Source organism: Pan troglodytes, chromosome 2 (assembly GCF_028858775.2).
Source record: "Pan troglodytes isolate AG18354 chromosome 2, NHGRI_mPanTro3-v2.0_pri, whole genome shotgun sequence".
NCBI classification, from domain to species: domain Eukaryota; kingdom Metazoa; phylum Chordata; class Mammalia; order Primates; family Hominidae; genus Pan; species Pan troglodytes.
In genome coordinates this window covers 119,417,998-119,433,245 of record NC_086015.1, presented here as the reverse complement: position 1 = coordinate 119,433,245, position 15,248 = coordinate 119,417,998, and the positions used below count along the sequence as shown (strand labels likewise).

Genomic DNA, 15,248 nt, shown 5'->3' with positions numbered 1-15,248 from the left:
CCCCTAAAAGGGGGTTTCCCTGAAAATGCCTATTAATAAGCAAGGATTGGATTGAGCCACAATATCTGGGAGTTGCTGGATTGATCCCAAAAATGGGTTTTCTACATAATGAATGACCAAGATTTGAATTATGGAAGGATATGGAAATAAAAATGTATCAGGATCTTCCAGAGCTCACTGTGTACTCCAAATATATCCTGTTTAATAGTTACAACAATCTGAGGAAGTACCTACTACTCCTGTGTTGCAGAAGAAAAACCCTGAAGCTCTTCGAAAATATTGGACACATTAGATCCAGGCATTGCTCTATATGTTTTTTTAAAACCCTTTTAAACATTACTAGTGCCAAACAAGGTAGATACTATGATCATCTTCGTTTTATAGCTTAGGAAACACATGCACAGAGAGGATAAACGAATGTCCCAAAACCACAGAGCAAGTATGTGATGAAGCTAGAATTTAGAGCAGAAAATTGGCTTTGTAGCCTGAACCTATCACCACCCCACCACGCTGCCTTTCTCTGCTAAGTAACTTGCCTAAAGCTACTAAACTACTGAACCCATAACTTTTCCACTTCACCACTTACAAAATAAGGAAGAATTTTGAGTTGAGATGTGATTAAGAAGAGAATGATTTATTTTTCTGACATGATCCAGACTCTTGGAAAGATCCTAGAAGAGCTCTTTCCAATCACTAATAAATGTTCCTGGGATTGACTCTAACTCCAGCTGCGACTGGGATAGAAATCAGTTCTCTCCTGGTCTCAGTCTCAATACTTATCTCTTTTTAGAATTTGTGTCTTATTTTTTCCCATTTATTTCTTCTATGTGAATGTAGAGATGGCACAGTTGATGTGACAACAATAGGAATACAGATGGTGCTGGAAGAGACAGTTTGTTGAAACACACTCAGGACTTAATTGGGTGGTCCTGTTTCTTTTCCATCCACTCTTCTCTTAACCTCTACCATCTGCATGGATATGCATCTGTGCTTCTTCAAAAAGATGATTCTGAAATGTAGTCATGCATGTATCATATATAACAATGCATATATGACTGGACAAGGTGTTCTTTAGTGATAGTAAGAGACAAAAAGCATGTCTATGGAGGCCTTTTCATTGCTCCAGAAATTGCGCAGCTTATCTGGATTTTGCCATTTGCCATGTGAACTTTTTGCACTTTCAGGTGATGATCATTGTAATAAGTGGTAGCCTAATCACAGAAAGGGTGCTTTCACAGTAGAGCACATGTGAATAACTAATAAAAGTTGAGCATTTAGAGAAATACATGATTGATCTGAGAGTCTGGGTAATAATACATGTTTAGTGGGTTTCATCACACTGCAAAATATAAAGAGGTTAACTTTTTGAATGTGACTTAGAGAAATCAACGTTTTTCCTTTAGTTATCTCTCTTATATGACTGTTTTCTTTTTATCTACTATCCTTTACAATGAGAGACTATGAATATAAGCATATATATTGCTTTGTTTTATGAAATGTTTCTATGTACGTCACCTCATTTGATTTAAAGAACTATGCTGAGAATGGTTCTAAGAGGTTGAACAGGTATCGTTAGCCCCATTTTACTTAAGAAGAAACTAAGATTCAGAAAAGTTAAAAGACTTATCTGTGTTCCAATAGTAAATAGGCTGCAAGGCCAGAACTAAAATGAGCCTCTTCAGGATCTAAACTGTTTGTTTTTTACACTAGCACTCCATCAGCAGTACACAGATTTCTGAATCATTGTGGCCAGTAATATATTTACATGAATTCAGTTCCTGTGGGTTTACCACCTCTGTGTTCTACTACCTCGGTGTTCTTACCCTGCCCTGAACATCCATTTCTACTTCTGTGTGTGCATGTACACATGTGCATGTAGCCATTTGTATATGAATGTGTGCAAAGAAGCAAGGGTGAGGGGAGATAATCTGATCATGTAGATGCTGTCATAGTGTTAACTGGTCTACAATTTGGTATGAATCCAGAGAAGTCAACCATTACCAAACTAAGATTAGGGTCTGGGTCAAGGGGATGAAGATGAGGAGAACAGACATGCACAAGAGCAAGAGAATGACACCAAGAGAGCAGACAGGGGTCCAACCAGAGGTCAGGTGTGAAAAGAACTAAAGCTAGGAGCAAGGAAGGTAAGGAGCTGAAGCTTTTAGTTGCAGCAAAGGCTAACAGGGCTCCTGAGTGTCAGCAGTGAATTCCCACAGTTCTTTTTTTATTTCTAATTGAGTCTAATCTTAGAAAATGGTAATGAAGCAAAGATGATTCAAAATGATTGATGATTTAAAATTCCTTAAATTTGGTTTTTAACTAACTTGGTATTTATTTTTTTGATGTGTTTGCATAGTTGTTGGAATTCATTATACTTAAAATAATGTTATAAAACCAGACTAAGGACTTCTGACTCAGGAGAATCTGGGATATTTTCATGCTTTATTCCATTCTCTGCTTAGAATTTTTCTGATTCCACATTTTAATGCTGGGAATATATAGCATCACTTCCCAGACCAATTATCTTTCCTTCTAGAGTGAAATGATTCTATGATAGTTTTGCTGATTCACTAAGGGTTTTATTTGTAGGATTGAAGTTACAAGGCAAACAGCATCAAAATAACATTCTTGAAGACATCCTTCCCATCCACATCTTGAATCTTTCCATATCTTACAAAAGAGGGAGATTCACAAATGTGAAAAATAATAAAGGTCAATGAAAAAGTTTTCTGATGAACAAAGACTAATTTTCTTTAAAAAAATCAATTTTTCTCCAAATGATTCTCCTTTACCTATCCTGGGTGTTATGAAATGATTACATCATTTTACGATTATGAAACTAAAATAAAACAACAAAAGGGGCATGATTAACTACTAACTTATAGTCATTAACTATCGACTTACAACCAGAGCCTCACTAGGCCTCATTGCTGTGCCTTTGTCATGAACTTTGCTGCTGACAATTAAGTAGGTATAAATTAAAAAGCATAAGCCTATGAAAACACACTACTGCACTTTAGATGTTTGTCCTATGCTTCTGGATGTGTAAACCAAGAGACAGACATCTATATCTGGGTATTTCAACCTCGATCCTGTCAACATTTTGGATAAGATACATCTTTGTGATTGGGGGCTCTCCACGGCATTGTAGGATGTTTAGCAACACCCCTGGCCTCTCCCTACTAGAAACCAATAGCAACACCCCCTCCCTAGTTGTGACAACCAAAAAATGTCTCCAGATATTGTTAGTGTCATCTAGGGGCACAGATTGCCTTCACTTGGGACCACTTATCTAACTGTTCTTTCTTAAGAAACAAATAGATTTCTCTTACCCATCCAGTTACACTGCTCCCAGCCTCTGCAATGTATAAATATGAGTATAGATAACTGGTGCGGATTACATAAAATATATTTATTTGTTATCAGTGAATAAATACCAGATTATACTCTTGAGAAAAGAAGGAAATTTATGCAAGGCTAAGTCTGGACAAATTTGAATCCTAAGTTGGTATGTTTTTTAACAGCCATTAATGCTTGTTAAATATGAAATGTGTCCAGCAGCAATTGAACAGGCTTAATATTTGGTAGATATGTATCAATTACATCATAGATATCTTGTCAGTACATATGCTATTAAGTAATCTGTTGGTACAAACTGATTTTAGCATTTCTTTTCTACCTCCAGTTATATTCATTTTTTAAGCAGTATAACCCCCACTCTTGTGCAATGTTACTAGAATTGTCAATATACCTGTTTGTATAAGTCTGCATAATAGACTTGATGTAAAGTGTTTGAAGAAATTCAATGCTTAAGATTTGTATGGGTGCATTGATTTTTTGTGACAGTTTTATGGAATCAAATATACTAAACAGGGAAGATAAAAATTTGTGTGCTTACCTTTCCTATTTTTTTAAGAGATGATTTTTAAAAAATCATAGATTTGCAGTTCCAGTAGGTAAACCATCTGATATTCGAGGGTTCATGATTAATGTGAGCAGCCTCCTAATCACTTATTTAGGATGTTATACTTTTTTTCACAGTTTTTCACATGCAATATAGATCATTTAGTTCCTAGAGATGATATTTCTTCATAGTGGACACAGGAACACATTTTTTCTCTCCTTTACTTTCATTTTAATACCACACTCAATAATTCTCTTTAAATTTCCCTTTATACCTAATAACTTTAATTATTTCTTAAGAAATATTAAAATAGTTATCCATCTTTACTGTACCTATTAGATAATTAATGAATATTTCATAATTGACCTAATGCAATTTGTTAAATTAAATTCAGCTTGTTTATTCCACATTTCAGCAAGTATCTACTATGCACATGGTATTTATGCACATGGTATTTAGGCTCAGTGAGGGCTCCAGAGGTGAATTACAAGAAGGTCACTGTGTTAATAAGCTTATGAGAAAAGATGAGTGCAAATAACTCTAATGCAATGTGGAGTATGATAAGGTCATAAAAAGGAAGTTTTAAGAAGGTTACACTGATGAGAGAAGATTTTCTGAAGAGGTGGCACTTTATAGCATACGTCCATGTCCTCAGCTGCCTTCCATAAAACCCACCCAAAGCGGAAGGATATTCTCTGATCCTCTCCTCGTGGCACTAACACCCATTGTCATTAGGGTCCGGTTCTTTCTAAACCTGGGAATTATTTGCAACATCATGTGTTCCTCAAGACAACATTCTATTAAAACAACACATAACACTAACAGGTTTTTGAAATACATCTCTTTATCTTCCTGCTTTCGCCCAGGTTGATTCTAGAGATAAAATTGTTGCGGGAAGTCAGGGACCCCAAACGGAGGGACCGGCTGAAGCCATGACAGAAGAACGTGGATTGTGAAGATTTTATGGACATTTATTAGTTCCCCAAATTAATACTTTTGTAATTTCTTATGCCTGTCTTTACTGCAGTCTCTAAACATAAATTGTGAAGAGTTCATGGACACTTATCACTTCCCCAGTCAATACCCTTGTGATTTCCTATGCCTGTCTTTACTTTAGTCTCTTAGTCCTGTCAGCCGAGAAGGATGTATGTCACCTCAGGACCCTGTAATAATTGCATTAACTGCACAAATTGTACAGCATGTGTGTTTGAGCAATATGAAATGTGGGCACCTTGAAAAAAGAACAGGATAACAGCAATTGTTCAGGGAATACGAGAGATAACCTTAAACTCTGGCCGCGGGTGAGCTGGGCAGAACAGAGCCATATTTCTCTTCTTTCAAAAGCAAATGGGAGAAATATCACTGAATTCTTTTTCTCAGCATGGAACGTCCCTGAGAAAGAGAATGCGCACCTAGGGGTAGGTCTCTGAACTGGCCCCCCAGGGGCGTACCTGTCTCTTATGGTCGAGATTGCAGAGGTGAGATAGTCTCCAGTCTCCCATAGCGCTCCCAGGCTTATTAGGAAGAGGAAATTCCTGCCTAATAAATTTTGGTCAGACCGGTTGATCTCAAAACCCTGTCTCCTGATAAGATGTTATCAATGACAATGGTGCCCGAAACTTCATTAGCAATTTTAATTTCACCTCGGTCCTGTGGTCCTGTGATCTCACCCTGCCTCCACTTGCCTTATGATATTCTATTACTCTGTTAAGTACTTGATGTCTGTCACCCACACCTATTCACACATTCCCTCCCCTTTTGAAAATCCCTAATAAAAACTTGCTGGTTTTTGTGGCTTGTGGGGCATCACGGATCCTACCAACGTGTGATGTCTCCCCTGGACACCCAGCTTTAAAATTTCTCTCTTTTGTACTCTGTCCTTTTATTTCTCAAGCCAGCCGACGCTTAGGAAAATAGAAAAGAACCTACGTGATTTTCCGGGGCAGGTCCCCCAAAACAAAATCATTAAGTATAAAGTTTAGAACTAAATTGCAGCAACATTCTAGGTAGGTGATAATTCATTATTATCATATTATAATGGCATGGCCCGAGAATTCTCATTTACTCCACAAGCCTGCCTAATGCACAGTTGAGCCAGCAGACCTCAGAGATGCAAGCCCATGATGCTTATTGGTGATTCAGTGAATGCTGGGAACCTGGGTCTGTATTTATATCAGCATTTCTTATTTCCAGATAGCCAGGTGGTCTGTCAGTACACTGTATGACTAGTTATTATCTCTTAATAAACGTAGACCTCTACAAATTGAAACTACTGATTTTGGTTTACTATATTTTCTTTTCTTTCTCTTTCTTTTTTTTTTTTTAGACAAGGTCTCACTCTGGCCAGGCTGGAGTGCAGTGATGTGATCATAGCTCACTGTAGCCTTGAACTCCTGAGTTCAAGTGATTTTCCTGCCTCCAACCTCCCAAAGAGCTGGGATTACAGGTATGCGCCACCGTGCCTGGTCCTACCATTTTTTTTTATGTGTACTTTTTATGATTAAAAAAAATAGGTGCCACCTTAAATTAAGATTCTAAAATTAAGAAAATATTTAGTTCTGAAATTGCATTATTCCTTTACTCATTTTTTATTAAGAAAGTTTTAGTCACATTGTAGAAGGATTATTTTCCAGTTTATAGAGCTAATAGATTTATTTTGCAACTACTGAGTACATAAAAAGGAACCCTGAAAGATCTGGAGAAGTGGTTTCCTTTTTATTTTATTTTTATTTATTTATTTTTTTCCATTGAGATATATTTATTTTAAACAAATTTCTCCTTGAAATGGTTTCCTTTTTAAAAACACTATACTGTATTGTGTTCTGGTGCTTGGAGTTTGGCTAACCATCTGAGTTAGGAAAAAGTATATGTGTATTCTAGGCCGGGCACGGTGGCTCACGCCTGTAATCCCAGCACTTTGGGAGACCGAGGTGGGCGGATCACGAGGTCAGGAGGTTGAGACCATCCTGGCTAACACGCTGAAACCCCGTCTCTGCTAAAAATACAAAAAATTAGGCAGGCGTGGTGGCAGGCGCCTGTAGTGCCAGCTACTCGGGAGGCTGAGGCAGGAGAATGGCGTGAACCTGGGAGGCAGAGCTTGCAGTGAGCTGAGATCGCACCACTGCACTCTAGCCTGGGCGACGGAGCGAGACTCCATCTCAAAAACAAAACAAAACAAAAAAAAGTATATGTGTATTCTAATATACTATTCACTTGTTTGTCAGTAAAAGACGAATTTTAAAAATAAATACGGATAAAACCCAGATCAAAAATAAGGTGCTATGTAAATTGTCATAACAAAATTTCCACATAATACATTGTTTCATTAGATGCACTTTTATGTATCTGGCAATTTTGCTGAAATGGTCAATTACTTCTTTAGGTAAGATAGAGCTGAACACCCTCAAAGAATAATTTGGAATAATGATCCGTATGACTTTAACTTTTCCATGAATGAAAATTGCTAAAATGTCAAAGGACCATAAAGACCCGACTTATAAACTTTACCTTATATTGTTAAGGAAATCTGTCCAATTTATTTGTGGGTGCTATAGGACTTGGGATGGGGACGTGGAATATAGATTACCAAATGTCCTGTATCTGCATTTGTGACCCAGTTAGTTCACAGGACAGGCATTTATCAAATGCCTATTTTATCCTAGATTAGTTATTGGTGGTATCCAAATGAATAAGGTAAAAATTTGCTGTTTTTATTGGATTCACAGGCCATATTTAGGTAAGCTATATTACGTGGTATTTTTTCTTTTAAAGTGAAGAGATTGGAGCCATATTTGGGGCTAAGAGGCATTCAGAATACATCTATAATGTAGCAAATCTGGCCATTCTTGTGTTACGCTGTGCAGGTGAGAAACATGCACAGGGAAAAATGATAGAAGATTTAAAACACATTTACACCGGTAAATTTCTATCCTTCTTACTAGAATAGAAAAAACATGGTAAATCTACATTCAACAATTTCATAATGGTCTAGAGTAAGACATCAAACATCCTATTAATTAATTCATCAATGATTTTAAATTCAGAGATGCGGCAAACATCACCAAGAACAGAGAAATGATGCCACAAGAGAGGAGAACTGAGTAAAAAAAGTAAAACTGAGTCTGGAATGAGGCAGCAAGCATTCATGAAGTTAGCTTGGTGCTCATGATAAAAGGCCTCTAAATTATTAAACACATAAATTATACTCAATAATATATGCATGGCAGAGAAGCACATACTGGGAAATGGAGATATTAAATGATACCTAAATCTAGTTATGTTTATGAAAACAGGTAAAGAAGAAAAGTAAGACCTGTGTATCTTGGCACCCAACTTATTAAGTCAAATTCTTACTCTAGGGTCAGGCATGGTGGCTCATGACTATAATCTCAGTGCTTAGGGAGGCCAAGTTGGGAAGATCACTTGAGGCTAGCCTGGACAACACAGCAAGACCCCATCTCTAATTTTTTTTTTAAATTAGCTAGTCCTGGTGGCATGCACCTATCATCCTAGCTACTTAGGAGGCTGAGGCAGGAGGATTGCTTGAGCTCAGTAGTTTGAGGCTGCAGTGAGCTATGATCAGGCCACTGCTCCCCAGTCTTGGTGACCGAACAAGACCTGTCTCAAAAAAAAACAAAAATCTCCCTCTAAATAACATACACAATTCATTTAAAATTAATAGGATAAGGAGGTCTTTGTATTATACCATAAATGGAGTATTTAAAAAGACTTAGCTGTTATCTTTCTTGTAAGAGACACAGTTGGCCTTTACATTCCATGTGGGACAGCCTATGGGTTATGCATCAATTTTCTGTCTATGTTTAGTTGTTTTGACCTGAGATAAAAACTGGATTTTACTTGGCTTAGAAAATACAGGGGAACAGGGTGTCTTAATAGTCCTGCTGTGGTGCTCGTGGCTCTTTCTGTTCATTCCCTCCTGCTCCAGAGTGTTGAGCAGCTGGCTTTGCAGCTGTGAACAGGGTTTGGGACATCTCCCTATGGGGCAGACATAAATCTTGCCACAGGGATGCAGACAGAAGGTTTTTTTGTTTTTGTTTTCTGCTAGATTTTTCCATTGCAAGACTCTTGCTGGAACTGAAGGAGAAAACCATACTCACCAAAAAGTATTTACCCCTCCTTCACTAATGCATGTTCTTTGCCCCTTTCAAATTTCAGAAAGAGACCCTTTTAAGTTTTTTAAAGCAGTAATTCAATTAAGCGTTATTCCTTTACCCTTTTTGATCTATTGGTCTATAAACTACAAAATTGGCTTCTTCATCTTTGTTAAAGATTGCCTGCATTTAGTGTGACTAGAAATGCTGGTAGCAACCTACCTTGCCACCAAACAAGCTTCTGCCTTCAGCAGCTGGAACCAAACTTATGCCAGATGATGTTTGCTTTGATTTCCTTGTCATAACACCTATCCCCTTATGCTTGGATCTGCTCACACAATTTTTACTCCTGGAAGTGGCATTCCAAACTTGTAAAGATTAGAAGTAAACTCAGAAGTCTAGTCTAATTCCTATAATGGTGGAGTATAACTTTAATCTATCATTACACAATACTATAGGAAATACTTATAAAAGAGTAAACACAGTTCAAGATGGAGTAAAAGTGCTATGATATCAATTGTATAATTCTCAAAATTACTTAAACAGACGGAGTTCTGAGTGAGTGGCCTTTTCCTAAACAAGAAGATAATGGGAAGTCAATACTAATTTAACTTTGCCTTCATTACTTATACTCAGATTGTTTATTGCTGAACTGAGTCTAATATAATGACATCCATCCACTGGATGGTAATTATATCTTAAATGAAATAGTGAAAATTCTAAGGACTCCAAGAATGGCATGGCAATAATTCATTCTGCATATAATTATTTTCCTTGTTTAGACTTGTTGAGTCTGATCACCTAGAGAAGAAACGCAGAAATAGTTGTTGTTAAGGCACTAATATTGTTACTCTGCTCTGTCAGGTGCGTTGTAGAAGACAAGAACTCAAAGGTGGCCTGGTTGAACCGTTCTGGCATCATTTTTGCTGGACATGACAAGTGGTCTCTGGACCCACGGGTTGAGCTGGAGAAACGCCATTCTCTGGAATACAGCCTCCGAATCCAGAAGGTGGATGTCTATGATGAGGGTTCCTACACTTGCTCAGTTCAGACACAGCATGAGCCCAAGACCTCCCAAGTTTACTTGATCGTACAAGGTAAGGAAAGTGTGGGATAGAAGGGTGGTAAGAAAGAGGTGGGAGTTGCAGAATAATAATGTACAAAATATTTGCAGAATCCTTCCTGAAAAGAAATATTCCCAAAGATGCTATTGGACTTAAGTATCGATTTTCTGTCTAAAAAGACACTTAAAATGAGAGGACCAAAAACAATATAGAGAGTATACTCCTGTTACTGAGAGCCAGTAACATTGGTGAGAATGTTTTCACCTAGCCCTGAGTGTGAAAACACACGGCAAAAGCCACAGCTGTTGGAACAATGTAAATCAGGGATACCAGAACACACAGAATGCCTGGGGCCATATGAAGTACACTTTTCCACCCTATTAGGTACCAGATGCTTTGCTGAGTTTAAGAAAGTTTGGGTTTATCTGTCCTCACCCTGAAGATTAGCACTAATTCTCTTTTTTGTGATAGCAAAGTTCTTCTGAAAAAATAAAATTTTCCAGAGGACTTTTTATTTTTTCAGCTGTTCAGGTTTCTATGTAGTTTGTATCTCTACTTAATGACAAGTTACTGGTGATGAAATCCAGTGACAAAGATCTGCGAAGTAATTGGGGACAATTTGCTTCTAGATTGGGGGTTCTAAGGGCACATCTGAGTCATAGTTTTACAGGATAAAAACCTTAAATGGCACTCACATACCCCCAAACTGTTGCTCAATTGGGTTTCTTTCGCCATAATTGCAGAATGAGAACAAAGCTGATCAGCTGCACAATTTTATTGCAAGTGAAGCCCAACCACCAGCAGTTTCAATGTATCTATCAGGAAAGATCTAAGCACTAACAAACATTAGGGCTGTGTTCATGTATTCTTGATTTATAATTCTATGTAAATTTAATGCAAATTAGGCATGGCCCTAGGGCTCCTGTCAAGGTTCCAATGCAGTCAGTGGTGTGGAAAAGTTTAACTGTAGCTTCTATTAATGTGTTATGGAATTGATTATTGTAGTGTTTAAATTATTGCTCTCCCAACTCCTCTGATTAATAGATTGAAACTGGAATAAAATACATCAGAGACTGCCTGGTGCAGGGGTGCTTTAGTCATGTGGCCTCTATTTTGGTCCATTTGCAATGGCTGACAGCTTCATTTTATTGCTTGTAAAGGCTTGTCTACTAGCTTGCAAAGTTCCAATCACAGTCAAAGCATAGGATGCTTTTCTTGTAGCTTAGTAGAGAGTACTTAAGCTCCATTACAAGAAAGACACCAGGGTATGGATCTTAGGCAACCTATTTAAATTTGTAAACATAACTAGAAATATGTAAATATGCCAATGGGTTAATTTACCAACTCCCTCAAAACAAATACAAGCACACATTTATTCACAAACACACACACACACACATCAAAACATAAGAAAAAATTCTACTAAATTCAATGGCAGAAGGAGGAGAGATAACTAGTTTACTTAGGATCACTTAGAACAGATTTTACCTACTGACCAGTTATTCAGATTATCTCGTGATTTTTCTTCTTTGATTTCTGATGTAAGATTGTTTATTCATGTATTTCTTTATAATGGGTTATGCTTGAAAAAAACTGATTGATTATATTGTGATATTTCTACACAATTTTAGTAGCTTTATGGACTTTGATGTCACTAAAAAGCCACTAGAGACCGTAACTAGAAATTGTATATTATCCTATACTGAATAAATTTGACAATCTGAGCACTATATCCCTTGGTTTCTAGATGAGCAAATAGAAGTTCATTAAATTTAGGTTACTTGCTCAAAGTCACAAGACAGTTCAGGGAATAGTTGAGTGCCAAGCAGATCTGTAAATCTAAAGCACTTTCCACTGGAATGGAGTTTTTTGTTTTTTGGGGTTTTTTTTTTTTTTTTTTTTTTGCCATGATTTTAAAGACTAATTTAAGGATTCATAGTTAAGAATTTATATTTAAGTCTGAGCTCTTAGCACCAAATGCCCAATGTTCCTCTTTTTTTTTTTCTTATTTACCTTTGTACTCTTAAGCTACAAACATGACCATCTCACAAGGGTTAGAACTAAAATTATGTTAGATACTGCATGTACCTTCCTGACATGGCAGTGCAAATGAAATTAAATTTAACTTAAGGGATGGAGAAGTGCCAAGTCCTGTTTATCTACTATCTCATTTAATTCTAATAATATTACTTTTAGGTAGATGTTTCTCACTTTATTTTATATATATGCAAAAGCTTGAAGTTCAGAGACAGGAAGGAGTCTGCCAAAGGCTTTCTGTTGGCTTAGGACAGGGTTTCAAACCCATGTTTGTCTGATTCAAGATACTATTGTATTTGTTTTGACAGAAAAAATCAACAACAAAGCTTGTACTTACAAGGGGGATAAAGAAAGCATGGTATCTTCCTTGAGCCTGAGTCGCCAAGGGGAATTTTTGGACAATTACATACATATTAGATAATTTGATCTCAAGCACCAGATGGCTGAATCACTTCCCCTTGGGGCATTCAGCCTTGTGCCCATCAGAGGTTCCATCCATTCACACTGTTCCCATTTATTTCTATTCCGTTCTTCAGCTCTCTATTGTTTTCACCACATCAAAGATACTAACTCTAGGAATGGCTGACATCTCCCTTTTTCCTAACCTCACAGCACCTTTCTTTAGACTCTAAGACACTTTTGATTTTTTATGTCCTGCCATGATCATCCGCCATGGTTTCTGCAAATTCAGTTCAACTAATCATTATGTAAATACTGTATTCCTTTTCCTTACACAATGGTGAGGCCAACCTGAGCTCAAAGTTGCTATGAGATATCACCAAAGAATAGCAGTTTAGAAGGTGGGCTCTGCAGAGTTGCATTGCTTGATTCAAATCTGTTTTCATTCTTGCTATTTAAATACACTTTTGGGGTAAACCACTTAATTTCTCTAAGGCTCAGTTTTGTCATATGAAAAATATACATAAAACTAATATTTTAAGTCCTCCTAAATTTATTGTAAGGATTAAATTAGATGATCTATGTAAACCTCTAGTCCAGTGTCTGGAGATCATGTTTTCTCACCCAGTAGGTTGATGATGATGTTGATAACAATGCTGTTGATGATGATGGCAAATACCATGATGTTGCTGGTGCTCCAGTATTTCCATAAAACTCACTCCTGTCCTAAGGTGCTACCCAGAATCTAACAGACGCTTTCACTCGTTGCCTATTATCTTTGCAGTAGGCTCCTTCAGTTTTTATTTTGGGTCCCTCTAGCCCATTTTTTTCAGCTGTCCTTTTCCTTAACATCTAGTCTTCAGCTTTACTTCCTTAGGATTCTAGAGAGCTTCTTTTTTAAAAAAATTATTTTAGGTTTGGAGGTACATAGATAAACACGTCAGAGGGGTTTGTTGTACATAGGGTTACATCACTCAGGTATTAAGCTTAGTACCCAATAGTTATCTTTTCTTATCCTCTCTCTCCTCCCACCCTCCACCCTCGAATAAACCCTAGTGTCTGTTGTTTCCTTCTTTGTGTTCATAAGTTCTTATCATTTAGCTCCCACTTATAAGTGAGAACCTGTGGTATTTGGTTTTCTGTTCCTGCATTAGTTTACTAGGGATGATAGCCTACAGCCCCACCTACATTCCTGCAAAAGACATGATCTTGTTCTTTTTTATGGCTGCATAATATTTCATGGTGTATATATACCACATTTTCTTTATCCAGTCTGTCATTGATAGGCACTTAGGTTGATTCCATGTTTTTGCTATTCTGAACAGTGCTGCAACGAACATTTGCAGAATTCTACCATAGAGAGCTTCTTAAACTAGCATTTCTAGATGTGATTCTTGTATAGGCTGAAGCAAAGTCAACATTTTGGCTTACTATGCTTGTCAAAATGCAGATTCCAGAGAACCACATCCAGAACAATGGAATCAGAATTTATAAAAATGGGAATTAAACTTCTGAATCATTGTGCTCTGCAGGTGATTCAGATGCACACACACAAAAATCAAGAGCTACTACTCTAAGGATCTAAGCAATCAGTGAGAAGGATTTACTCTCCCTGCTTGTTCATTTTCTTGTATGACATTGAATCAAATTATATATAAAACTCTACAGAGCAGGTACTAGAGCCTTATAATAGTAAATCATATAAAATATCTGTAGACTCATCAAAAACATAGATTAATCTCATGTGCTTGAGCCCCAGGAATACTGGCTCCAAAAACTAGGGTATTTGTTTTAAATGTTACATTAAAAACCTTCATGTGTATATGAATACAAAGGAAATCCTCACATGACAACATTTTTAAAACGAGAATCTTATTTTTAAATATCCCATTCACCATATTTTACAACGCATCTTTTATCGTATTTTCAATTTACGTACTGCCTAATTGTTAAGTTGGTACCAATAATAGAGTGGTCATTTTTATGTTGAATCTTTTGCTCCCATTTTTATGCTATTCTAATTTGGCTAATGTTGTTTTCAAAATGGCCTAATCTGCAAATACTAAAATTGGAGATAATTTTTTTTAACATTTTGAAGTTTTAAAATGTATTTCTAAATAAAGATTGAAATTTCACTATCGTACTAAATAGAATCCCATACATTTTTCTCAGCACTGTGATTCAAATCACACACATGGCTTGTCGGACTTTATCCATTAGTTGCCAGGATTGCATAATTATGTTATATAAAATAATATAATTGTGAAAAAATATGAGAGTGGGACTCCTTATAAGACCAACATGTTTGGTGTGTGTTTTTTAAAATCTCCACATTTAAAAAGCCTCATTTCCTGTATCTCATTAATCCTAGAAAATATATAAATCTAAAATGGCTTAAAATTGTAATGTCTCTAGATGCCCTTTAAATTTAATAATTGAAAACTTAAATATTAGGAAACCCAACCTCTTTTTTTTTTTGAGACAGAGTCTTACTCTGTCGCCAGGCTGGAGTGCAGTGGCACTGTCTTGGCTCACTGCAACCTCTGCTTCCCAGGTTCAAGCAATTCTCCTGCCTCAGCCTCCCAAGTAGCTGGGACTACAGGCGCATGCCATCGTGCCTGCCTAATTTTTAGTAGAGATGAGGTTTCATCATGTTGGCCAGGATGGTCTCCATCTCTTGACCTTGTGATCCACCCGCCTCGGCCTCCCAAAGTGCTGGGATTACAGGCATGA

General features: G+C 37.0%; 1 protein-coding gene across 2 annotated transcripts in view; it reads left to right on the top strand.

Moving 5' to 3' along the window:
* Nucleotides 1-15,248, top strand: part of LSAMP (limbic system associated membrane protein) — a 632,752-nt gene that overhangs the window by 339,891 nt on the left and 277,613 nt on the right. For both annotated transcript variants that reach the window (XM_016941692.3, XM_016941693.3), the window contains exon 2: nt 9,880-10,112. In XM_016941692.3, the coding sequence (XP_016797181.1) occupies nt 9,880-10,112 (233 nt within the window). The remainder of the gene's footprint in view (nt 1-9,879; nt 10,113-15,248) is intronic.